Source organism: Dendropsophus ebraccatus, chromosome 6 (assembly GCF_027789765.1).
Source record: "Dendropsophus ebraccatus isolate aDenEbr1 chromosome 6, aDenEbr1.pat, whole genome shotgun sequence".
NCBI lineage: Eukaryota > Metazoa > Chordata > Amphibia > Anura > Hylidae > Dendropsophus > Dendropsophus ebraccatus.
In genome coordinates, this window is record NC_091459.1 from 55,327,425 (window position 1) to 55,354,510 (window position 27,086).

At 43.9% G+C, this 27,086-nt stretch overlaps 1 protein-coding gene across 1 annotated transcript in view; it reads left to right on the top strand.

The window, feature by feature from the left end:
- The window catches only part of ARFGEF3 (ARFGEF family member 3), a 77,912-nt gene that overhangs the window by 37,491 nt on the left and 13,335 nt on the right, over positions 1-27,086 (top strand). The window contains exons 13-31 of the mRNA XM_069975013.1: positions 912-1,078; positions 1,674-1,839; positions 3,461-3,568; positions 4,283-4,498; positions 12,782-12,892; positions 13,239-13,389; positions 13,527-13,811; positions 14,298-14,431; positions 15,260-15,405; positions 16,802-16,981; positions 17,923-18,064; positions 18,301-18,423; positions 20,212-20,315; positions 22,198-22,342; positions 23,875-24,003; positions 24,272-24,448; positions 26,146-26,260; positions 26,388-26,490; positions 26,578-26,709. Coding sequence (XP_069831114.1) covers positions 912-1,078; positions 1,674-1,839; positions 3,461-3,568; positions 4,283-4,498; positions 12,782-12,892; positions 13,239-13,389; positions 13,527-13,811; positions 14,298-14,431; positions 15,260-15,405; positions 16,802-16,981; positions 17,923-18,064; positions 18,301-18,423; positions 20,212-20,315; positions 22,198-22,342; positions 23,875-24,003; positions 24,272-24,448; positions 26,146-26,260; positions 26,388-26,490; positions 26,578-26,709 — 2,834 coding nt within the window. The remainder of the gene's footprint in view (positions 1-911; positions 1,079-1,673; positions 1,840-3,460; positions 3,569-4,282; positions 4,499-12,781; positions 12,893-13,238; positions 13,390-13,526; positions 13,812-14,297; positions 14,432-15,259; positions 15,406-16,801; positions 16,982-17,922; positions 18,065-18,300; positions 18,424-20,211; positions 20,316-22,197; positions 22,343-23,874; positions 24,004-24,271; positions 24,449-26,145; positions 26,261-26,387; positions 26,491-26,577; positions 26,710-27,086) is intronic.

Below are 27,086 nucleotides of genomic sequence, written 5' to 3' on the forward strand. Positions count from 1 at the left end.
TGCAGAACATCTAGGCTGTGTTCACACATTGCAGTTTCATTGTGTTACTGAATTATTTGCATTACTTTATCATTTCATTGTTGTCCCACCCACACAGCACACTGTATTCTCTACCTGTAACACCACACAGCACGCTGTATCCTCTACCTGTAACACCACACAGCACACTGTATTCTCTACCTGTAACACCACACAGCCCGCTGTATTCTCTACCTGTAACACCACACAGCACACTGTATTCTCTACCTGTAACACCACACAGCACACTGTATTCTCTACCTGTAACACCACACAGCACGCTGTATTCTCTACCTGTAACACCACACAGCCCGCTGTATTCTCTACCTGTAACACCACACAGCACACTGTATTCTCTACCTGTAACACCACACAGTACACTGTATTCTCTACCTGTAACACCACACAGCACACTGTATTCTCTACCTGTAACACCACACAGCACACTGTATTCTCTACCTGTAACACCACACAGCACACTGTATTCTCTACCTGTAACGCTGATATTGGAATAAAGTAAACTACTTTTTGAATTTTTTTTTCTTTTCAAACTGTAATTTACATAGAGGTCTATAGTCTTTTCACTGTTAGCAGCCTCCAGAGAGGTATATACATTGCTACTGAAATCAGTGCAATGAGCCTGTAATGTCATGCTCACATCTGCTTTTTCTAGGCTCCTCATTGGCAGACTTCATCAGACTTTGCTAAAAAAAACACATGCTGCAGTTCTTTGTTCCTGTAGAATGGTGGGCATCACTATTCTGATCATTCTGTGGTGCTGCCATTGATCAGACCTGAGGTGTCTGAAGCACCAACATCAGATCATTGCTTATTGTTAATATCGTTCTTCTGGTTTTCTGCAGTTCTTTAAAATACCTTCCATCTTTTTGCAGGTGTGATGCATTCACCCGGTTTTGAAGCTAATGGTGGAACGTGCACCCAGACCCTTCTGAATGCAGACAGTCTATATGTTGCTTGCTATTATACCCTTCTGCTAAACCTAAAACTTGGCAACAGTGATTATTACAGGAAGAAAACTGCTTTGGCCCCAGTGACACTAGTGAGTGAAATGCTACCGATCACTAGATGGAACCATCTTGTAACAAAGATTGTGCACGTGTGGATTTTCTACAAGTTTATGGAAGTTAATTCCTCTTGAGCAAAGCATTGATTCCCTATTGTCCTTTTTAAAGGAGTATTCCTATCACCTAAACTTTTGTTGGGTGATGGGAAATGCAAACTACAGCAATTTTGCAGTAGTTTGGCCCCGTTCTCTCTCTTAACAGTTGTCAGCTTGTTGCCTAGTTTCCCGACCATTGTTTTGAGAGCAGTTGCTGGGCTGTGACACACTTGGGTAGCTGGGATCCTCTAGTTTCACTAACTCTCCCTCACTAAACTTACACATATCTCTAGGGCTTGAATTGTCCCTGGAGACGTGTGTAAGCTCAGTGGAAGACACAGCGATGCCGAGCTGATTCAGCTTGGCACCACTGCATTCTGTCCTTGTGTCCCTCAGTGCCAGGAGTCAGTAATATGAGGTAAGGGCCACATGTAGCTCCTGGATCACTGGATTAATACAATGCTGCTGACCATATATAACATCTAATATTTGCTTGGTACCTATAAAAATTGTCTTTGTATGTTTTACTGTGCAGAAAGAATTCATAAAGCAGATACAGTCCAGCGGTGTGATCATAGTTTTCTCCCAGGCTTGGATTGAGGAACTGTATCACCAGATCCTGGATAGGAACATGTTTGGGGAGTCTGGATACTGGGGTGCCCCTGAGAGACAGTGTCTACCCCTTATTACTATGCTTATTAGTGAGTATTATAAGATTTTATTGAGCCATTGGTCTTTTATGTTTTGTATATTTTGTGCTTAAAGGGGTACCCGAGAAAAAAACAGTTTTTAAATCAACTGGTGCCAGAAAGTTATACAGATTTGCAATTTACTTCTGGTAAAAGATCTCCAGTCTTCCAGTATTTATCAGCTGCTGTATGTCCTGCAGGAAGTGGTGTATTCTTTTCAGTCTGACACAGTGATCCCTGCTGCCACCTCTGTCCATGTCAGGAACTGAACAGACCAGGAGATGTTTTCTATGGGGATTTGCTACTGCTCTGGACAGTTCCTGACATGGACAGAGGTGGCAGCAGGGAGCATTGTGTCAGACTGGAAAGAATACACCACTTCCTGCAGAACATACAGCAGCTGGTAAGTACTGGAAGACCTGGAATTTTTTTTTAAGTTTATAGAAATAATTTACAAGTCTGTATTATCTTGTGTTTAGAAAATAGTTTACCTTTTTGAGAGAACCCCTTTAAATCTACAAAAAATATATAAAAACAAATGAAGCCCATTGAGACAAAATAAAAACTTTTCTTTTTTTAAATGTTTTTACTTAACCACTCTCAATGATAGTGATTAGTTTGCATAGTTGAACATGAATTTTAGTAATACTCAGTAGTGTTAAAGGACAAGTGCCGTGAAAAACATTTTTTTCCCAGTAATTGAAGCACATTACAAAGTTATAGAACTGTGTAATATCCTTCAATCACCTATCTGCCTCCCTTCCCTGTCTTTTCCCCCCTCCACCCCCCACCAGGAAGTGTCCTAACTCACACAGACCTAATTACTGTCGTCACCGTCACCAAGCTCTTCTCTCAGCTCCTTCTCCTGTTACACTAGCCTCCCCCCTCCCCTGCCTTGTCAGGTGACTCAGCTTGCTCAGCTCCCATTAGCTGAACAACTGCAAGCCATCACTTGGACTGGGGAGGGGGGGCTGCTGTAACAGGACCTAGAGCAGCCCTCCTGCTGATGACTCATCCTCACAAGAAGGAGCTGCCTGGTGACTGTGACGGCAGTCATTAGGTCTGTGTGAGTTAGGACACTTCCTGCTGGGGGGTGGAGGGGGGAAAAGACAGGGAAGGGAGGCAGATAGGCGATTGAAGCATATTACAGAGTTATATAACTTTGTAATGTGCTTTAATTACTGGGAAAAAGTTTTTCATGGCACTTGTCCTTTAAGGATGTTCTATTTTTTATATTTGGTGAAGCCATTACAATATGGCGCTGACCTTCTAAACACGTAGAGATGTTTACACTAGCGCTATGCAAGTAACTCTTTTTGTACCTCAGCCAATGAAGTACTTACTTGACCCTTAGTAGAAGACCCCCCCCCCCCCCCAGGGTTTATAAACTGGCTGCCACTTTTGATTAAAGGAGATCCACCTTAACCATCAATGTGTCGGGGTGTTTGATTCCCAGTGCGCAATATAAACTTATAACTTGTAATTTGGAACAGACAGTTAATATGATATCACTCTTAAGGTGCATCCTTAATAGTAGTGTTTGGTCAGCTCACACTTATAGTCATGTGACACAGAAGATGAAGGGTCGTGCACATGGGAAATTAGTTTTATTAATGTGTTTTCTCTGTTCTAGATATTGATGGTTTGGGGAGCAGTGCGATTGGTGGACAGCTTCAAGCATCTACATCCACACAGTCTCCTCTTCCTCCTGACAAGAATATGGACCCAACAACTGTGGCAGGTATGTGGAACAGAAAATGTTCCGGGGACTTGGGTTTTTAAACATTCATATTAGGGGACTTTTCAATAAACTAGCATTGCATTGACTTTTTTGGGTGGTTTTTTATGGAGATTTGCTACTGAACTGGACAGTTCCTGACATGGACAGAGGTGGCAGCAGAGAGCACTGTGTTAGACAGGAATGAATACACCACTTCTTGCAGGACATCCTTGGCTGATTGCTTCTTTTGAGGAAGCTTTTTAAGTGATAATACTTGGAAGACTGGGGATTTTTAATTGGAAGTAAATTACAAATTTATAAAACTTTCTAACACCGTTGATTAGAAAGAAAAACACTTTCATTGGAATACCCCTTTAAAATACAAACAGAACCATATTTAACCCATATTGTATTGATATTTCTTCAGTTTTTTCATTCATATTTTCATTTATTTTGTTATCATACAATACTGATGACATGCTGATGGTATTTCATCCATAATTTGGGCCCGTATACCATTACACTTGTGTGAAACGAGCCTTAAAACGCTTTAAATAATAATGGAAACTTGTAAAGTAAAATACAATAATGATATATTTCAAAGCATTGTATGTTTTAACATTTACTGAATCCACATGGAGCTTCACCATGAAAACTCCTTTTCTGTCGAGCACGTCTACTGTTTAGAGTCAGATTGCTCTGGTGATCTAAACTTTCCCCATTTTCCTTCCCCAGGTGTTGCTTTTGCGCGGTTTATTCTTATTGGATGTTGGAAGAATTTGATAGACACCTTGTCTGCTCCACTAACTGGACGTATGGCAGGGAGCTCCAAAGGATTGTCATTTATTTTGGGTGCAGAAGGTGTGAAGGAGCAAAATCAGAAAGAGAGAGATTCTATTTGTATGAGTCTGGATGGTCTCAGGAAAGCCGCCCGTCTCAGCTGTGCCTTAGGTATGATGACGCTTATATCTTTGTTGACATTCACACGTATGGGCTATGTTCACACAATGTTTTTCCTCTCCGTTTTTAAAAAGACAAAATTACGTTCGTCATTTCACTGTTTGGCTGCCTGTCAGTGCAATGACGGCTGTTGGTGCAATTTTCTAGTTTAGGTGGACTAATTGGCCTTTGGGTGTGTCTTTTTTTTTTATTTTATTAATTTCAAATAAAATGATACACAGTGGTATTCGGGCACATTTACATCTTGTGCCCAAACTACCGATCCAAACATAGTCAGACACGTAGTACAATTTCCCAAACAAGTTCAACGAAAGAAAGCCCCCCTTACCCTCCCCCACCCCTTCCACAGATGCAGCTAGTGAAACTAATCGCTGGTATGTAATACAATGTACATGTTACACCTGGTTGCCTGTAATCCTCAACCGACCCAACGTTCCAGCCAATTCGGCTGTAAGGTACCATTTTGTGCCGGTGAACGGCTGCATTAACTCCCCGATCTCTTGGTTAGAGAGAAATTTCACAATAAAAGTCTTCCACTTCTTAAAAAAGCGTTTGGCGTTTGTTTCTTTTACCCTCTCGCATTCTATTCTCTCCAGGAATAGGAAGTGTTTCATCTGGGCCACCACTTCCGATACAGTAGGGAGAGAGGGTTGCAGCCAGTGTTGTAATATACATCTCTTGGCAGCCAAAATGAAAGCATGCAGAGCCAAGGACACCTTCACTGACTCTGGAGCAGAGTGGAACAAGAGCAGTTGTGCCGATAAAGGCAGCCTCACCTGCCATCTCGTCTGGAGGAGCGCCAGAACCCGTGCCCAAAATCGTTGGGTGTATTGGCATGTCCAAATGCCATGCAGGAAGTCAGTGGAGGGCAGTTGGCATTTTGGACATGCCAATATGCGATCCGGTGCCAGGGGATGAGGGGGTATATTAAAGCCGTAGATCGCCCTGTGCATGAGCTTAAACTGTGTTTCACGCCATCGCTCGCTGGGTACCGCCCTGCGTACTACCGCCCAGCCGTCTAGTATTTTTTTGGGCAGATCTTCGTCTCCGATTGTGATGACCCATTTAGAGAACAATGAGGAGTCAATGGAGTCGTTTGATCTAGATCCCAGTTTATAATACAAGTAGGATAAAGAGGGATTAGTGGGGGGATCGTTAATCACTGCATCCATCTCCGTGATTTTAGTCAAAGACGATAAATCCCGCAGCCGTGAGGTTAGGAACCCCATTATCTGGGAGTATGCCAAAAAGTGGGATGGAGGCAATGAGTAACGTGCACACAGTTCGGGGAATGTGAGAAATCTGTTAACCTGGTGATGAAACATCTGGCTCAGCGACACAATACCCGCCTTCCTCCAGAGCTCAAACATTGGGTTCATCCTTCCTTGAGTAAACTCGGGGTGCCTCCATAGTGTGAGATACCTAGATAACAGTTGCGGCAGACCATATAGTTTGCGCACAATCTTCCAGGTCGCTATTGTATCCTTCAATAGTAGAGAGTGCTTGACATCTGGTGGAAGAGCCGGGTATTTAGTGTGTAGCAGTGCCGCCAGAGACCAGGGGGCAGCCAACTCCGCTTCCAAGGGTACATTGGAGTAAAAATTAGAACCCTGCAACCAATCTATACAATGTCGCAACAGACAGGCAAGGTTATATTTCCGTAGATCTGGGAAATTTATACCCCCTCTCGCTCTTGTAAGCTGTAACTTAGCTAAAGCAATCCGGGGGCGCTTACCTGACCATATGTATCTCGAGAAAGCAGACTGAATCCTCACGACGTCCTGGTGGCGTAGCAGTAAGGGTATCGTTTGGAGGTGGTATAGGAGTTTGGAGAAACTGAGCATTCTGATTAAATGGCATTTTCCCAGAAAGGAGAGCGGGAGCCTCTCCCATGCCCTAAGCTCATTAATGAGTTTCGTGAATAGCGGGGGATAATTTAAGAGATAAAGCGACTCCGGGGTGCGCCCAATGAAAATCCCTAGATATTTTATTGGTTTGGAGGTGACTTTAATCGGCGTGTCGTGAGGCAGCTGGATACGTAGGGATTGGGGGCCCGACAGATCCATCAGTTCACTCTTAGTCAGGTTAATTTTAAACCCAGAGATGGAGCCAAACGTCTCCAACATCTGGTAAATGACCGGCAAATCCTGTTTTGGGGAGGACAAGAACAACATAATGTCGTCGGCAAACGCCGTTACCTTTAGTTCCCCCTGACCCACTTTTATTCCCTGTATTGTACTACCCAGCACCCATCTCAGGAAGGGCTCCAGCGCAATGTTAAACAACAGGGGTGATAAGGGGCACCCTTGTCTAGTGCCTCTCCGGAGATGGAAGGGAGCCGATAGAAATCCCGCGGTATGAATCCGCGCTCGTGGCTCAGCATAGAGCCCCGCCAAGAACGTCCTGAAGGCTCCCTCAAATTTCATGTGGTCTAGCACCGCTCCCAACCATCCCCAGCCCACGCTGTCAAAAGCTTTCTCTGCGTCAAGTGATAGGAGGGCTGGGGATGGGTGGGATCCCGGGTGACGCCTCACAGCGTCCAGCACCGCCACCACCCGCCTAATGTTGGCCACCGCCGATCTCCCCTGAACAAAGCCAACCTGGAGAGGAGTTATGAGCTTGGGCAGGAAGGAAGATAGCCTGTCCGCCATTAGCTTAGATACCAGTTTTAGGTCGACGTTGATCAGGGAGATCGGACGGTATGCCGCTGGTGAAGCTGGATCCTTCCCCTGCTTTGGAAGTACTTTGATATGAGCTGTGTTGGCCTCAGTTGGGATTGCCCCCTCCCCCGTTAGATATCCATTAAACAATATTGTTAGGTGAGGAGTGATTTGCTCTCTAAGCAGCTTAAAAAATTCGCCAGAGTAGCCATCGGGGCCCGGGGCTTTCCCATTCGGCAAATTTCTTATGGCCGCAGCGACTTCCTGTTCGGTGAAAGGGGAGTTAAGCAGTGACCTGTCTTCCGATGATAAGCGGGGAAGTCTAATCAGATGCCAGGGAAACAACTCGGCAGGCCGCTCATCATCCTTTTTAGCGTATAGTTGTGCGTAGAAATCACACAGGATGCTGTTTATTTGGGCAGGATGGGACTTCAGGGACCCAGCGGGATCACGGAGTTGGGCTATGGTAGTAATGGGCCTTTGCCCCTTCGCTAAATTCGCCAATAATTTGCCTGACTTGTTTCCGAAGCGAAACAGTCTTGCTTCCTGTCTGGACAAAAAAAGTTTTTCTCTGCTCTCAACCCAGAACTCATATTCAGTCTTGGCCTGCCGCCATTCCTGTTTATGTGCAGCTGAGGGTACAGTTTGAAACATGGTATAGGCCCGCCGCAAGGCCTGGCTCCTTGTCTCCAATTGGGAGTTAATTTCCCTTTTCTTTTTAGCCATATAGGAAATGATCTGGCCTCTAAGGACCGCCTTCGCCGCACTCCAAAACAGCTGGGCATTGTCTACGTGTGCCTGATTGTTGGCTCTATATTCAAGCCACCAACCTCTCACGAGTTCCTGGAAAGTTTCATCTAATGCCAGCTGTGCAGGAAAGCGCCAGAGGAAGTCCGAACCCTTCAATTGGGTATCTTTCACCTCCATCAGCACCGGCGCGTGGTCCGATATGACCAAATCACCGATGTCAACGGATGTTATGCGAGATAGCAAAGGCTGGGACACCAAAAGGAAATCTATCCGCGACCAAGATTGGTGAGCCCAGGAAAAGTGGGTGAAATCTCTACCTTCCGGGTGTCGGTCCCTCCACAGGTCGGAGAGGCCCGTCGCCGCCAAAAAGATAGGCAGAGGCGTTGATCTCCCACCTGTGGGAGGAGGAGCACCCGCCTGGGATCTCCTGTCCTCAGCCGGGTTCCCCACTACATTCAGGTCTCCCCCCACTATTTTTAACGGGGCGGTATCAGACAGGATAATATCTCTCAACTCCTCAAGAAATTCTTTTTGTCCGCTATTTGGGGCATATGCACTATAAATACTGATTGGGGAGGATTGGCCTTGTAATGTTATACGGACCCACCTACCCCCATTATCCTGAGAAACGGTAGCGACCTGTGTGGCCAAGCGCCTATGAATGAGTATGAGCGTGCCAGCTTTACCTCGGAGCGCCGGGGAGCCCACCACCTTGCCAACCCATAGGCGTTGCATGCGGATGAAGTCTGCTTCCTCGAGATGCGTTTCCTGTAATAAAGCAATGTCAGTATTTAGGCGTTTCAGGTGTCTCAATATCATTAGGCGTTTTTGCGGGGATTTCAACCCCTTAACATTCCAAGTTGTAACACGCATAAAGCAAAGTATTGCTCTAGCTCATCTAAGTTCCTGCATCTGTGGATACCCACCCTGCCCTCCCACCCCCCCTCTAACTGTATTCCAACACAACATAACAAACCCCAACCCAAGCTTAAACTCGAAAGCAAACATTTTGTAAGTGACTTCCTTTTTTCCACCATGGTGGGCAAAAATCCCACATAGAGCCCATGAAGGTAACTCAACATATATGCCAGAGGCCACATCCGGTCAGCCAGACCCAGATATGCTCCAAAAAAAAAAAAAAAGATGAACAAAAGGAAGAAATACAAGAGGAACAACATACAACACCCCAATGAAGAGTCTCACTGCAAGGAAAAAAAAAAAGGTTACGGCAGCACAGTATTATAGTGATAGACAATTGGGTTGCGCTTAAAAGGGTCATCCCCCAGTAGGTCCCTCCAGGTGCGCTATGGTGCCAGGGGCCGCCGAAGCAGCTATGGTGGTAGGTCATCTCTGTGCCTCCCCAAAAAGATAGACTGGAACATTCAGGGCTTCCCGCCCCTGTCACCAAGCACACCAAGAAGGCAGTTGCAGATAGGCATCAAAGCCCGGGTCCCTCGGTGGTTAATGGCAATGAATTGCCTCGCTATCCCGCCTCCGTAGACCGCTTGACAGGCGAGTCCACCCCTCTCGGCTTTCTGCGTGGTTGCTCAGTAGGATCAGCCGTGTATAGAGGATCTGTATGGGGGGGAGAGTCCCGCTGTCCCTGAGACGGGCTTCCGTGCCGTGTACCTCCCCGATGTGGAGAAGACGCACCCTCTCGAGCGGGAGAAGGAGGACCAAAGCCTAAAGTCCTCGCGGCCACCTGAGGATCTTGAAAAGTCATGGTGATACCATCCGGATGGAAGACCTTCAACGTTGCCGGGTACACTAGGGCAAATTTCAGTTGTTTGCCATGCAGCAGGGAGCATAGTGGGGAAAAGGTCTTTCTTTTCCTGGAGACTTCAGCTGAATAGTCTGCAAAGATTAGAAGCTTGTGTCCTCTATACTGCAGAGGTCGGTTCAGTTGCTTGAAGGCCCTTAAGATGGCAGCTTTATCCGTATAATCCAAGTATCTCACTATCACCTGACGTGGGCGAGGGGTGGCGATATTGCGGGCGGGAGAAGCCTCACCAGACGGGCGCAGATCAGGTCCAACACGGTGGGCCCTTTCGGCTTTGCACAAGTCCATGATGCCCAATAGAGCTGGGATATCCGATTCACACAAACCGCGTAGGTCTTTCTGGGTTACAGCCTCCGGGACCCCCACTATGCGCAGGTTATTCCTGCGAGACCTGTTCTCCAGGTCCTCCACTCTGTCCCACAATTTTTTGTTTTCCTGTTGGAGCTCCTAGAGACCCGCAAAGGAAGAATCCATGTCATGTTCTATGGAGAGCAATCTCTGATCCAAGTCCGCTATATGCTCACTGTTCTGTGCCACTGTATTTTGCAACTGTTGGAATGAGCGTGCCACCGTATTGGCTAAGGTTTCCTGAATATCGGGGGCCAGGCGCTTAGCCACTTCCTCAGCCAGGCGTTTGTAATCCAAGGAAGAGTCCTGTGATAGGGCATCATCAGTATGGGGCTCAACAGGATGTGCAGTGCTTAGAGTCTCATGGAGGCTAGAGTTGGAGGCCGAGTCATCCCGAGTAGGGTCAGGTAACAGAGGCGCCTGCTTGGACGCCTTGGTCACCTTTCCTTTAGATTTAGTGACCATTTTGACCAGGTATTGGTCCATCAAGTTCAGAGATATGGCAATGCAGGCCGGTGCTCAGCGACGTGCTGTAGTGCAAGTTCAAGAATATGGCAATGCAGGCCGTTGCACAACAGGGTGTTTTAGTGCAAATACAGAGATATGTTAATGTAGGCTGCCGCACAACAGGCGCTGTAAGTTCGGAACCAGGGCAATGTAGGTTGTTGCACAGCAAGGCGTCTCAGCGCAAGTTCAGAGATATGGCAATGCAGGCTGTTGCACAACAAGGTGTTCTGGTGCGAGTTCAGAGATATGGCAATGCTAGCTGTTGCATAGCAAGACGTTTTAGTGTAAGTTCAGAGATATGGCAATACACTTTGTTGCACAGCGAGACGTCTCAGCACCAGTTCAGGGATGCGGCAGTGCAGGCTGGTGTACAGCAAGGTGGTGCAATGCGCTGAGTGTGATAAGCTAGCAGGCTATTATGGCCAGTGGCTCTCTCCCCCTACTGAAGATCGGGTCAGCAGGGTTTATATGCAGCCTCTGACCTCCCCAGAGCGGCAGCTGAATGGGGGAATCCCCCTGCACCCCCAGTACCTGCAGAGCAAATGTCCGCTTCTGTGACGCCTCCCGGTAAGTCCGTGCAGTTTACTACTTGTATCCCGGCGTGGAGTCTGGCTACCTGAGTGACTCAGGGAGCCGGCCCGGCAAGACGGCGCGGTTTAACTTCCGGGTGCACGTGTCCAAGATGGCGGACCCCTCCAGAGGCTTCCCGGCCTGTCCTCGTCCGTCCCCTCCACGCCACGGCCTGCTGTTCTTGCGGTCTCGCCCCGTCCCAGGTCAGTGGTCTTACCGGAGAGGGCAGTGCGGGGGCTAACGTGCTGGTCTTCCGGAACTCACCGCGGCCAGTGATGGCGTCGTGGTACCGCCGGAGGGCCGCGCGTGTTCTGACGGCTACCTCCGAGCTCGGTACCGTCAATATAGGTGCCAAAAGGTTGCCCCTGCGGCTCAGGGTATGGTCCCGGTGCTTGTGCCTGTGAGGATTGTCGTTGAAGGGGGAGATGCTGCCGGATTGCGGGGTGATGCTGCGGAGCTCCCTCTTCACAGGTCCTCACATGGTGGCGCCGGAACCGGAAGTAGACTGGGTGTGTCTTTAATTAATAAATAATCATTTAATAATAATAGTAGAATTGGTTAAAGGACCGTAAAAAAAAAAAAAACTGTGTGAACAACTAAAAAATATTCGCTGTTTGCAAAAGATGTCCGAAAATAATTGACATGATCATTATTTTGACGTCCGCGCAGACAACATCCGTCATTTTATACACTGTGTGCATTGGAGGTCCATAATTACATTGTCTTCAATGCATTGCATTGAAGTCAATTAAATCACAGCAATAACGGACTTTTTAAAAAAAAATTTAATTTTTCCCCCCACGATATTTTATTGTAGTTTCCAGATTAAAATACAAAATACACATTACAGCCTTAGGCCCACCCTGGGTTGTGTTCTCTAGTTATGTTATTATGGTATTAAGTGTGTGTCTGCTTTCTTAAGGGCCGTTTACATGGGATGATTGTAGGCCAGGAGTGTCGCTAGAAACCCTCCTGCTGCCGGTGATTGGCCTGTGTAAAAGTTACAGCAATCTGCCAAGGAGCAGGAAAAAGCCGGATCCTTGGCTGATTGCATCTTTTGAGGAAGATTTTTAAATGTATTGTTATTGGCTGCACAATTTCCTGTGTGACCTGGAGACGTATGGCTATTAGCAAAAGGAAACTGATAGTAAAGATATATACATATGGGTCCTGTCAGTTTCCAGATCCCACCTGCATTGGATACTTACCTTCTACGCTGCTCTGTAATCTGGCAGTGTCAGCCCTTGGCCGCCACTGTGTCTATAGACTACTCTCACACCTTATCCGACTGTCTATCAGGCAGGGTGGGAGCTGAGAGTGCTGGACCACACAGTAGTGCAGATATTCACTGCTGTGAGATCTGGGGATGGATAGCATGAATATATACATATCCTATATGTACTGTATATCCTATATACGTATCTGTGCTGTCAGTGTCCATGGCTGCCTTAACAATGCAAGAATCATTCGTATGAACCAAACGCAAATTGTGCTGTGTATAGGCACTACAAATGAGTGTTTTATCTCTCTGACTGGCGTTCCTTTGCATCCTTGCACAGCCCCATGTCGCGTCGTGTAAAAGAACCCTTAGTATCCCACCTATCTTTGTAGTTTATTGCATATTCGGCTTTATTTCCCCTGTCATACCTGCATTTACAGGGGTGGCTGCCAACTGTGCGTCAGCTTTGGCTCAGATGGCTGCAGCATCTTGTGTGCAAGAGGAGAAGGAGGACAAAGAAAATCCAGAGCAAAATGACACAATATCGCAAGGTACTTACCGTCTTAAAGGAGTTATTTTAACAGATGGCCATGCATTAGATTGTTGTTGCGTTCAGTAGTAGTAACAGAAGATGAGGGATATGGGCACGAAATGGTATTCGTTTGGACTACATTAAAGCTTGTTTATCTTTACTTGTCTTCTATCCACAGCATAGGGGACAAGTATGGAATCGCTCGGGTGGTCCGACCTCTGTGCCCCCCGAGGATCTCTAGAACGACGCCCCGACTTGTTTGTTTTGAATGGAGCGCTGTATTTGGATATCTCCGACTGCTCCATAGAAAATTAATTGTGATGAATTTACTAGTACACTGTGTCAATTATATTTTTGTTTTACAGTGAAGCAAAAAGTGGAGCAAAAACTTGAGCAGATGGGTAAACAAGGGGGATATCGTCTACATAACGCCCACGTTCTGTGTATGGATGCCATACTTAATGTCGGTCTGGAGATGGGAAGTCACAATCAAGATTGTTGGCCACATGTATTTAGGTAGAAACTATCATGTACTTCACCCTCTGGTGGGGCTGTATGTGGGTGGGTATAGTAATCATTTCTGTTGTCCCATCTACAAGAATTGAATATGTTCTTCTTTCCTAATGTTGGTATTCCTTTGTTCTCCCCGTCAGGGTGTGTGAATATATCAGCACTCTGGAGCACACACACTTCAGTGAGGGAACATCGCAGCTACCACTCACCATCACTCAGTCCACAGACTCTGCAGACTTTTCCCAAGAGCAGACTAAAGAGCTGGAGGCCTCTTTTGGAAAGAGTCCTGTAATCCAGCCAGTCCCGATCCAAGAGCTCATCAAGGAGGGCAACAAAGGCTGGGCTTTTGACTTCCGTGGAAATACCTTGATGACTCCCAGCAATGCTGCTAAAGCTGTCTGTACATTGTCCACACAAGCCGACAAGTGAGAAACCTGATTTGTATTTGCCGCTTTAAAGGGGTGGGACTTTTTTTTTTTTTTTAAATCACCGGGGAGGGGTGGATGAAAACAATTATCGTACATGCACTTCCTGGTCTGAGATGAGACTTGTGACGTGGCATTGGCAGGCCTTCTCTGCTGCTGAATGGCTGAGTGGGCCTGAGACGTCACGTCACAAGGCCCATCTCGGACCAGGGAGTGGATAGAGATCAGAGCAGCTGGAAGCTGAAGACAGTGCTGGAACCGGCAATTGGGAACAAAGGGGTCCCAGCTTGAGTACCCCTTTTAACTTGCAACATTAATCTTTTAGGGTCCATTTACACATACAGGATCGGCAGCAGATTTGATGCTGTTCCATCATTCAGTTACGTTGATATCTGCAGCTTCAAATCTACTGCAGATCCTGAACATGTGAATGGAGCCTTATTTTATTTTTCTAGAATATAAAGATGACTTTTTCATTCTCTTTAGACTGTTTGAAGGCGCTGCAGACAAGCTCAATCTGTTGGCACTGAGTGGATTTCTCTACCAGCTGAAGAAGGCTTCCCAGTCTCAGCTCTTTCATTCGGTCACTGATACTGTGGATTACTCCCTTGCAATGCCAGGTAAAGCTGTTTGGCACCATTCACATAATGGATTCTAATGGACCCTAAACTCATAGAGTTAAAGGGGTACCTTGGCATTTTTTTTATCAAATTGACTGGTGCCAGAAAGTTATATAGATTTGTAATTTACTAGTAAATTACTTCTATTTAAAAATCTCCAGTCTTCCAGTATTTATCAGTTGCTGTATGTGGTGCAGGAAATGTATTCTTTCCAGTCTGACACAGTGCTCTCTGCTGCCACCTCTGTCCATGTCAGGAAATATCCAGAGCAGTAGAAAATCCTGATAGAAAACCTCTCCTGCTCTGGACAGTTCCTGACATGGACAGAGGTGGCAGCAGAGAGCACTGTGTCAGACTGGAAAGAATACACCACTTCCTGCAGGACATACAGCAGCTAAGTACTGCAAGACTGGAGATTTTTGAAATAGCAGTAATTTACAAAGGTGTATAACTTACTGACACCCTTTTGTTTTGAGATTTGGATTTAAATCAACATTGTGGGAATAAAAATAGAAAATGACATTTTACTTGACATGAATTCTACATTGATACTGTGTCTGGTAGCCTCATGTCGATTAGGTAAAGAGGTATTCCTGTATGAAGACGTTGGCTCCTATACATGTGATGGGGATAACTCTCTAATCAGTAGGGGGGCCAATGGCTGGACCCCTACTGTTCCCTAGAACCAGGACAAAACTTTTCCCCAGAATGAACAGAGCGCACAATAGTGCATGAGTTCTCTCCATCCCTGACATAGATCCTTTTATTGCATTAATATAAATAGACTATTGTCTTCTGTAACTCAGCAATATCTGCCTGACTCTACAGGTGAGGTTAAATCTACTCAGGACAAAAGGAGTGCCCTGCATCTTTTCCGCCTCGGTGATGTCATGTTACGGATTATCCACAGCAAATCTCGTCCTCTACTACACATTATGCGATGTTGGAGTATAGTAGCCCCCCATTTTGTAGAGGTAACTATAAAGATAAACATATTTATTATAAAATATTATATGTGTGATGTGTATGCATATTTATTTTTGTGTGTATGTGTTCCCCAACCCATGGCTCTCCAGCTGTTGGAAATCTATAACTTTCGTGATGCCCAGACAGCAGAAGCATAAAGGTGGAACCCCCCCTTTATCCTCTTCTGCAGTTTATTGAACAAGGCCAATGTTGTTTTTTGCACTTTCATTTCCTCCTTGTGTTTACAAGACCATAGTGTTTGCATTTTCTCACCTACAGTGACCTACAGTCACTTTTTTTCCTGATACCCATTGTACTTTACAATGACTCAATGGCAACTTTTCTGTAAAATATGCTACGAAACCGTAAAAAACTATTTGCGCAGTGAAATAAAAAAAGGCATTTTTTCAGGAATGTTTCATCTTTACACTGTTCTCCCTGTAGTAAAACTGACATGTTATCTGTGTTCCTCAAGTCAGTACAATTACAACGATAAGAAATTTATATGACTTAAATTTTATTTGAATGGTTTTAGCATTGAAACTTAAAAAAAAAATCTTTATTCTGAGCCTTATAACACTTTAAGGTGACATTTCTTACGCCATGATCTGTACTTTTTATTGTATGTTGGTTGCGTATATGTGACTTTTTGATCACCTTTTACTCACATTTTTCTGAATGTGATGTGACCACAAATCAGCAATTTTGCATTTCGGTGGATTTTTGTGCTTAGACCGATTACCATGCAGGATCAAAAATGCGATAATTTAATAGTTCAGGTGATTCCACATGCGGCGATACAAAATATGTTTAAACTTTTATTATGGGATGGGATTTTTATTTATAAAAAAACCTTCTTTTTTTTTAACACTAATTTGTAGTGCCCCCCTACATAGCAATAGCTATACATAGGATCATAGGAATCACATTCATAGGGATCAATGCAGTACATAGTTCAATTGCTAGGAGCTGCTGAAGGCACACAAGCCCTCCCATAGAGACACTGTGGGACACTGAGGCAGTCGGGACTCCGCGGTGGAGAGCTCCACTGCGGAATTCCACCAATTCTACTCAGTGTGAACATACCCTAAGATTAGAAGGCTTGAGATGGGGGGAAATGTGAGTAAACTGACTGAGTGATAAAAACAGGGTGGTTAATAGTTCATACTATGATTGGGTCACTGTTACTAGTGGGAGATAGGAGGTTTGTATGGTGCAACATGCATAAAAGTGATAGCTGTGCATGAGATGAATTTACTTCTACCATATCACAAATCATTGGGCAAGGTACAAAATATGGGGGATACCAGAGCATATACTCCACACATTTTGAAATCTTTTCTACTGTTGTGTATGAATTTCTTCATTGCTGCAGCAAAAAAACACTTTCCTGCTGTATTACAGGCAGCTTGTCACAAAGAAAGGCGCGTCTCAAAGAAAGCCGTCTCTTTCATCCACGACATAATGACCGAGGTGCTGACTGACTGGAACGAGCCGCCACATTTCCACTTTAATGAAGCACTTTTCCGTCCTTTTGAGCGAATCATGCAGCTAGAGTTATGTGACGAGGATGTCCAGGACCAGGTACAAACATTATTATTATTATTATTATTATTATTATTATTATTATTATTATTATTATTATTATTATTATTCATTTTTAAAGCAATTGGTTCCAGAGTGCTCTACATATGATAAGGCCGCTTCACATGTCAGGAAAACCTGGACTGATTTCTTATTGGGAAATCCGGATAGATTTCCTGACATAGAAACCTAGAAGATTGATAGCAGAAAAAGCCCACCGGTCCATCTAGTCTGCCCTATTAGTATTTCCTTATTCTCTTAGGGATAGATATGTTTATCCCAGCCAGGTTTACATTTAGTTATTGTAGATTTACCTACCACATATGCTGGAACTTTGTTCCAAGCATCTACTACTCTTTCAGTAAAGTAATATTTTTTATGTTGCTTCTGACCTTCCTCCAGCTAACCTCAGATTATACCCCCTTGTTGTTCTGTTCAGTTTCTTCCCACTTGTTTATTTAGTTAGTTATTTAAAGGTTTCGAGGAGGGCACCACTTAACCCTTTTGGCTCAAAGTTTTGCAGATTATTTATGTGCTGTGGCTTAATTCTAATGTGATCTTAATATCAGAGATTTTGGAGGGAAATTATTTCATACATTTTCATTACACTGGATATTAAAGGGATAAAATGTGATAAAATGGCGGTAGCTTATCTCACTGAAAACAAAGGGGGCAGGTATGTTTGACAAAAAAAGTATATTGTGTATGGGGACCTTTTTAGCATCCCTTACTGAGATTTCCTGTATAGCCATACTCATCTGCTCTCTGTGCAGTTCTGAAGCACGGCTGTAGCCCCTCATTCTTGGGGCTGGCAGAGGTCTGACCTAGCCATGTGATATCACTTTATTAGATAAGAATAACCCTTTAAGTGTTATGTCTAGGAAATTGTGTGTGATCCTGGTACAAACATAATGTAGTTATTGTATTTGTGCATCTTTTAGGTGGTCACATCGATTGGTGAGCTGGTAGAAGTGTGCTCTCCCCGGATTCAGTCAGGATGGAGACCTCTGTTTAGTGCCCTGGAAACCGTCCACAGCAGCAAGTCTGATATCAAAGAATATCTTGTAGGAGAATACTCTATGGGTATGTTAAGGACTGAATAAAACATTAGTTTCTGTATGAATCTGCTCATGCACAGATGTGTACCCTTCTTAGATTTATCCCACTGCCTTATAGTAAGATGAAATAAACTCCGCTTTCATTCCTTATATTGCTATTGACCTCAGTTGTCTAACGTAATCTGGAATAATGATGGCTTGTAGGTGTTTTTCATTTTATATTAATGTAAGTCTCTTGTTTTGCTGATTTTTGTCTCTTAGGGAAGCGCCAGGCCCCAGTGTTCGATGTGTTTGAAGCTTTCTTGAACACAGACAACATTCAAGTCTTTGCCAATGCGGCCACTGATTACATTATGTGCCTTATGAAGTTTGTGAAAGGATTAGGTACAGTTTGTTTATCTTCCAACCAGAAAGCTATGTCTGGGTAATAGATATTGGCTGATAAGTGTGGGGGGAGGGGAGATGGGGAGCTGCAGGAGGGGCTGTTACATGGAGAAACGGGCAGCAGACCATCACTGTTAACGTTGTGATAGGTCATGTTTAAAGACAACTATCAGGTGACATTGTGCATGTCGGCTAATTGTTGCCTTTTAACATGACCTATTACACCAAACGATTATTGGGCGGAGCGACTGGTAGTTGGCCAAGTATGGCTAATAATCGTTTGGTATAATAGGGCCCTTATAATATCATATAGTATATGGCGGGTATACTTTGTGACTCCACCTAGAATGATGTAATGTATCACAAGATTACAAAAACAAATATATCTATGTAAAACTATCCACTAATTGAGTAAAAACACCTATGAAAATAAGGCCCTTCCAGCAACCGAGACCATCAGTCATGCTCCAGCAGTCCCACCCACATACAGCTGCCCTCCTTGTAAGCACTGAGCATAAGGGCTCCATTACACAGGCCGACATTTGCTGTAAGCGAGAGCATATTACATGGCAAGGGCTGTGTATGTATAACATATAGGGTTAGCGATGTCCATGCAGCCCTTGTATATATAGGAAGTAATAAAGTTATACTTACCTGTCCAGGTCCCTTTGTCCTCCTTTACAGCATTTTTTAAACTTGCTAAAAGACAACGATCAAACGATGATTGGCTCTTCAGCTGACCTTTATTACATGGAGCAATCACTGTCTAATTTGGCAGATTATTGCTCCATGTAATAGAACCCTAATAAGAGTCAATACAAAATGAATATTTTGTAATTCCATAAACAGTAATGTATGTTATACAACCTTTTGTAGATTGTAAGCCTTCGTGGGCAGGGTCCTCTTTCCTCATGTACCAGTATGCCATTTACCTTTTATATAATGTGTTTTGATCTTGTAATGCTCCTGTTTATCACCTCTATTGCTTGTATAACACTCTGGAATTAAGGGAATTATAAATAATAATAATAACATAACCAGATAATGAAAGCAATCTGCAGAAAGTACTACTGTTTATAAAGTTTATTTGTTGTGCCCCTGTTTTTATAACTCTCTTTTAGTATTGCTGTTGTGTAATCTGTTTCATCTGGGCTCAGCTACATCCATACAATTTATTACTGCACCTGGGTCATGTGATTCCTACACACACCACTAGAAAATTATTTTCTTTTATGTGTGACAGGACATGCTCTGTCCTGGGTCAGCTACTCTCAGCTGTCTCAAAAAAGACCAGAGACTTTGGAGAATAATGGCAGCTACTACATTCCTGCTTAAAGGATTACTCCATTGGGAAAAACGTTTTTAAATCAGTTGGTGTCAGAAAGTTATACAGATTTAAAATTACTGCACTTCTATTTAAAAATCCCTAGTCTTCCAGTACTTATCAGCTGCTGTATGCAGGAAGTGGTGTATTCTTTCCACAGTGCTCTTTGCTGCCACCTCTGTTCATGTCAGAAACTGTTCAAAGCAGTAGAAAATCTCCATAGAAAACCTCTTCTGCTCTGGACAGTTCCTGACATGGACAGAGGTGGCAGCAGAGAGCACTGTGTCAGACTGAAAAGAATACACCACTTCTTGCAGGACATAAATGAGCTAATAAGTACTGGAAGACAATAGATTTTAAAATCTGAACTATATGAGAGAATTTTTTTCCCCAGAGTGCTTTAGCAAAGTGCGCTTTCTATGGAACACACAATAATGTTACTATTTCCACTTCATCATTTTCAGGTGAGAATGACTGCAAAGAGATTGGAGATTGCGTGCCTTCATCTGCTTCATCATCCACAGACCTTTGCCTACCAGCTTTGGACTATTTAAGAAGGTGTTCTCAGGTAAAACAGCATTTCATTCAATGATTGTTCTAGTCTCTAGATCATGGGTCTCCAAACTGCGGCCCTCCAGCTGTTGCAAAACTACAATTCCCATCATGCTCGGACAGCTAAAGCTTTGGACTTGGCTGTCCAGGCATGATGGGAAATGTAGTTTTGCAAAAGCTGGAGGGACGCAGTTTGGAGACCCATGCTCTATAAGCATTGTTACATTGCTACAATAAAGCGTGGGACAGACTGGAGCAGCAGGTGTCAGCAGAGACCTGATCACACCATGCTGTAGTAAGTGCAGAGACCTGATCACACCATGCTGTAGTAAGTGCAGAGACCTGATCACACCATGCTGTAGTAAGTGCAGAGACTGATCACACCATGCTGTAGTAAGTGCAAAGACCTGATCACACCATGCTGTAGTAAGTGCAGAGACCTGATCACACCATGCTGTAGTAAGTGCAGAGACTGATCACACCATGCTGTAGTAAGTGCAGAGACTGATCACACCATGCTGTAGTAAGTGCAGAGACCTGATCACACCATGCTGTAGTAAGTGCAGGGAACTGATCACACCATGCTGTAGTAAGTGCAGAGACCTGATCACACCATGCTGTAGTAAGTGCAGAGACTGATCACACCATGCTGTAGTAAGTGCAGAGACTGATCACACCATGCTGTAGTAAGTGCAGAGACCTGATCACACCATGCTGTAGTAAGTGCAGAGACTGATCACACCATGCTGTAGTAAGTGCAGAGACCTGATCACACCATGCTGTAGTAAGTGCAGAGACTGATCACACCATGCTGTAGTAAGTGCAGAGACCTGATCACACCATGCTGTAGTAAGTGCAGAGACTGATCACACCATGCTGTAGTAAGTGCAGAGACCTGATCACACCATGCTGTAGTAAGTGCAGAGACTGATCACACCATGCTGTAGTAAGTGCAGAGACTGATCACACCATGCTGTAGTAAGTGCAGAGACTGATCACACTATGCTGTAGTAAGTGCAGAGACTGATCACACCATGCTGTAGTAAGTGCAGAGACTGATCACACCATGCTGTAGTAAGTGCAGAGACTGATCACACCATGCTGTAGTAAGTGCAGAGACTGATCACACCATGCTGTAGTAAGTGCAGAGACTGATCACACCATGCTGTAGTAAGTGCAGAGACTGATCACACCATGCTGTAGTAAGTGCAGAGACTGATCACACCATGCTGTAGTAAGTGCAGAGACCTGATCACACCATGCTGTAGTAAGTGCAGAGACCTGATCACACCATGCTGTAGTAAGTGCAGAGACCTGATCACACCATGCTGTAGTAAGTGCAGAGACCTGATCACACCATGCTGTAGTAAGTGCAGAGACCTGATCACACCATGCTGTAGTAAGTGCAGAGACTGATCACACCATGCTGTAGTAAGTGCAGAGACCTGATCACACCATGCTGTAGTAAGTGCAGAGACCTGATCACACCATGCTGTAGTAAGTGCAGAGACCTGATCACACCATGCTGTAGTAAGTGCAGAGACCTGATCACACCATGCTGTAGTAAGTGCAGAGACTGATCACACCATGCTGTAGTAAGTGCAGAGGAAATGCACTATAGGTGCATTTCCCATAACAAGTGTCTATTAGTAATTTTTATAACTTTTGTTGGGCAATCTTAAAATTACTGTGCCCGGAGTTCTCCTTTAAATAGTTTCTAATTTATCTGTATTCAGCCAAAAGGCTTATACAGGTCTGAGGAGTACAATTATGCTATATAAATAAATAAATATTATACGGCTTAGTTTAAAGCTGCACCACACATTCGATACTTTACAGTGCATGTCTCTATAAAGGGCAACCACATAGTAACATAACCGTGGTTTATTTAACATAAGCTACTGGCTAAAATCTACAAGATGCCAATGAAACCGATCTTCTTGTGTGGGCGCCTGAACAGTTTGCCTCGCCGAGTTCAAGAAAGATCAGCGAGCAGTGAAGATGGCATTGATGCTGTGTTATCGGAGTTTGATGATGACACCGGTAAGTTTATCCATAACATTTTCTAATGCACAAAGCTACGGCAATATGCGTATGGTCTAATTCTCTTCCTGCTTCACAGGGATACCCACATCCAGGTCCTGTGTTCTGCTTTCTATATATAGGACTTTCTATCAGCAAGAAAGATAATTTCCCTTTTAGACAGTTTTGATATATAAGACCCAAATTGATAGTAAAAATGTGAGTGTATGTTTATGAAATATGTATTACATGACTTCTTACATTACGTGACAGCAATGAATAATCCATAACGAACCCTACAATAAAAGTAACATGGTGATCAGACTCTGTAATCATTTCCAGGAAAACCAATATAAAAAAACAATGTATCATATGTACTATAGGATAGCTGCAAGAAAATAAATCCCTTTAAAAAATTTTATGCGTTGACTTCATTGAAGGTCACAATGGGTATAGGCTGGTGCCTCTAAGAAGCAACACTAAGCACAAAAAACCCTATACCTCTCCTGCAGACAGTAAGCTAAGTCATGAAAGTTTAAATTTGTCTGGTTGGCCACTCAGGAGTCCCAACGTGGACTGGGAGCCTTGGTAAGTTCAGGGAGAGGGAGTGCGCCTGTGCCTATATCGTGTTATCTGAGGCAATACAAGTCACCTGTTCCATGTGCTACTCTCAGATTTAAGAGATTGCTGGAAAGGCAGGAAGGACAACCCCAAGACTGAGTGACTCTAGGGCTGGTTGACATAAATATGCAAAAGAGGAGTCCGTGGAGCCTCATTGAAGAGTCTCAAAACACAGGACTAGCCAGATATCCCTCCGGGAAGGACCCAGCCAAGGGGCATCTCCTGTTAGGAAACCACCAAAACTACCATATTAAGTGGCCCTATAAGTCAATGTAATGACAAGGGATAAACCAAAGCTAGGTAACCATCCACATACAGCTGTTTCGGGGTGTTGCCCCTCATCAGTATGGAGCAGGAATCTGGCTAGGTGGGAGCAATGCCTAGTAGAGCCATAAGAGAAACAGATCGCTGAACTCAGGGAGACCAGCCAAACGACAACACTGCCGGCTGCTAGTGAAAGCGCTCAATGCACAGAAGTCCTAGGTGCATTGCCCCCTGGGAAACATAAATATGCAAAAGAGGAGCCCGTGGAGCCTCATTGAAGAGTCTCAAAACACAGGACTAGCCAGATATCCCTCCGGGCTGGTTGGTAATAGAGGAGCATGCTTGAGTCTGATTAGTCAGCATTTGATTAGCAGTGGCTGAAGATGTTAGATGCAGCCCCAGGGAGTCTGGGAGAACATGGATACAGCCTTAGGCCCTAGGCCTATGTCTTCCATCACAGCCACCCAATGTATTGTCTACAAGGGGGGAAAAACCATAGCACAGTTTCCAGTGTGAACTAGTGTGCATATTCCCATTTAATAAATTAGGACAGGTATTACATTCTGCAAAAAATATGCTTTTCCATAACATAACATTTTCCATAGCTCCCTTTTCCTGTTGCATGCATATGTAAAGTTACATGAAGTGACTGTATATGTTCCTTTTAGGACTTATTGACGTATGGATAAACCTTTTAGAACAACTTACAGCTGCTGTTTCGAATTGCCCCCGCCAGCACCAACCACCCACTCTGGATCTACTTTTTGAGTTATTAAGGGAAGTTGCCAAAGTGCCAGGTAAATGTATTCCCATAATAAAATAACCCTTAGGTACATCAAGAACATGGGGAGCATGCTAAGGCGGATTAAAGCTTTATTTAGTGCTGAGTGTCATTGTAGTGTAAACATGCGCTGTCCAACACCTAAAAAGCTTTCCAGCATTGCAGCATTTCTGGATTACCTATATATTGTGAGAAATAGGAAAATCTTGACTCTCTCTTACCTGTATATTTGGTTTTCAGTAGTGTCTGGCTGCTCATGTTCACTGGTTACTTTTCTCTTGCAGGCCCTGGTTTTGCTATCTATGCAGTTGTCCATCTGCTCTTACCTGTTATGTCCATGTGGCTGGGTCGCAGTCAGGGTGATCATGTATATTGGGATGCAGCTTCTGCAAATTTCAAACACGCAATTGGCTTGTCTTGTGAATTAGTGGTCGAACACATTCAAAGCTTCATAAACTCAGGTAAAATCTTTTCACGTATAGAAAGCATTATCTGTTGCCATGACTTTGCTCACTTGCTGTACTTTTCTTCTTTTAAAGCTATGGAGATATTTGCACTGAATTGTTTTGTTTCCAGAATAAAAGGGGTTATCCAGGATTAGAGAAACATAGCTGCTTTCTTCAAAGCACAACACCACACCTGTCCTGAGGTTGTGAGTCGTATTACAACTCCCTTATGTTAATTTCAATGGAACCCAGCTGCAATACCACACACAAACTTCAATCCAAAGTAGCGCTGTTTCTGGAAGATTTCTGTTTTGTTTTTGTAATCCTGCATAACGCCAAGCGACTTAGTAGTCTTCATTCAGAATTTTCTACTATGTAGTTGCTGTTGAAAGAAAGACACAACATTTATCAGATAGACCTTGTCTTATGGAGAAAATGTTCTTTGTACCATACCTACAAAGCAAGATTTAAAAACCTGGTTTTCACAGGTGTACATAGCCTTTAAAGGGAATCTTTTTTTTTTAAGGGAAGATTTTTTTTTCTTTCAAACCAACTGGTGTCATAAAGTTATATAGAGTTGTAATTTTACTGCTATTTGAAAATCTCCAGTCTTCCAGTACTTATCAGCTGCTGTATGTCCTGCAGGAAGTGGTGTATTCTTTCCATTCTGACACAGTGCTCTTTTGCTTGGTAGTGGATATTTTCCATTATTAGTAATTCCTTAATGTCATTCCAACATCTGAAAAGCACCCCACACCAGCTGGATCTTCATATCCGTGAATGTACCACTTCAATCTGTAAATAAATCTCTACAGGACCTGATGGGTGCCACCAAACAGATTCTGATGGCGTCTTCCATTTTTCAAACCGCCACCTGGTTCCTGAGAACTGTGCTGTCTTCTATATATGCAAATGAGGTTGCTTGGTGCACTAGAGGCGGGCCCAGCATGCACAGTACAACTATATATCTCCTCTCCTGGGTGATGCACTGTGGCAGAGCCAGGCCATGGTCAGACTTTATTCAGAAGGCACACGTCACCCAGGGGAAGAGATATCGATGCACTAGGTGTGCTGTGCGGCCTCCACTGCACCAGGTGACCTCATTGGCACCCATAGAAAATGGCAGAGCACAGGAACCGGGTTTTGAAAAACAGACTGCGCATTCAGATCCTGCGCAGCAGGTCATATAAAATATTAATGTACAGATTGAAGTGGTACTTTTGCTTTAACTGCTTCTTCGAAGTATTCCAAAACACATGGGCATATCACTCCCTTTAAAAATTGTTTTTATTAATAGTAATGTAAAAGTTACAATTGCATCACAGTCCTCGGTATGTAAGGAAAATCCCAGTTATAAAAAGGCACCCACAAGGCAGAAACCATGGAAAGTATTGCTTAGATATTGTATCATAACACAGTTTCCATTGACAGATTACTAGACGTCACTGCCTGCTCTAAAATATCTTTTCTGCAGAAGCTAGCATGGCAGCATCACAGTGAATAGTGGACTCCACTAGGACCTGTCCTTTTTTTTAAAAAAAATTTTATTTATATATTTTCTTTATTTTGCGGAACGGATCCCGGCCCTGTAAATGCATACATACGGGTGAACGGAGCCATGGAAATGTATCGGTTGTCAGTGAATGCCAGTCATGCTTTTTATACTTTAGTGAGTTACTGTACATGTTTAGGATTGTTCTTCTTTATTGCAGATATTGGATATGAGAATATGATCAATACAATGCTAAAAGAGTTATTTAAGCTGCTTGTATCGTGTGTGGCTGAACCCACTGAAACCATCTCTCGGGTGGGCTGCTCCTGTATTAGGTAGGTGTTACTTGATAAGTGAATGGTAGTCAGATATTCACAGTGGGTCCAATACACACATGTATATTTACTTTTTATGGGTGTTTTCACACTGATCTGATTCCACCGTCTTGTTCTTTGTTGTTAGATATGTATTGGTAACTGCAGGGCCAGTCTTTACAGAGGAGATGTGGCGATTGGCTTGCTGTGCTTTGCAGGATGCATTTTCTGCTACGTTGGAACCAATGAAGGTAAGGCATTAGAAATGTTATATATTTTGTTCAGATGAACTGGGTCACTACCGTAAACGTGTAACTAAAGGTCCATCATCCTTTCAGAATCTATTAGGTTATTTCCATAGTGGCTCCGAAAGTTTTTCAGGAGACGCCTGTGAAGTGAAGGTGGCTGCACCCTCTTTATCCCCCAATGCAGAAGCCGAATACTGGAGAATCCGGGCTATGACACAACAGGTGAGGACCCACAAGTTATACATCTAGCAAATAAGATGAAAGGGATTCTACCACCAGGTTTGACTGCTTGGATTGCTGATTAGGGGGAGGTAAGTGTGTAAGGAACGCTACCTAGTACCTTAATCAGCCTCTTTGTTTTTCATTGACTTAGGGTGGTAGTACACAGAGCGATTATCGTTCAATAAAATCGTTAAATCGTTCGGTTTTGAACGATAATCGTTTCATGTAATAGCAGGAAACGATTAAACGACCAACGAGAAATCGTTAAATAGGATCCGGACCTATTTTTATCGTTTGATCGTTCGCACATTGTTCGGTGGAATAAGAATTCGCAGCTGAAACGTACGCAATAGCGACGACTAAACGACCGCAAGAAC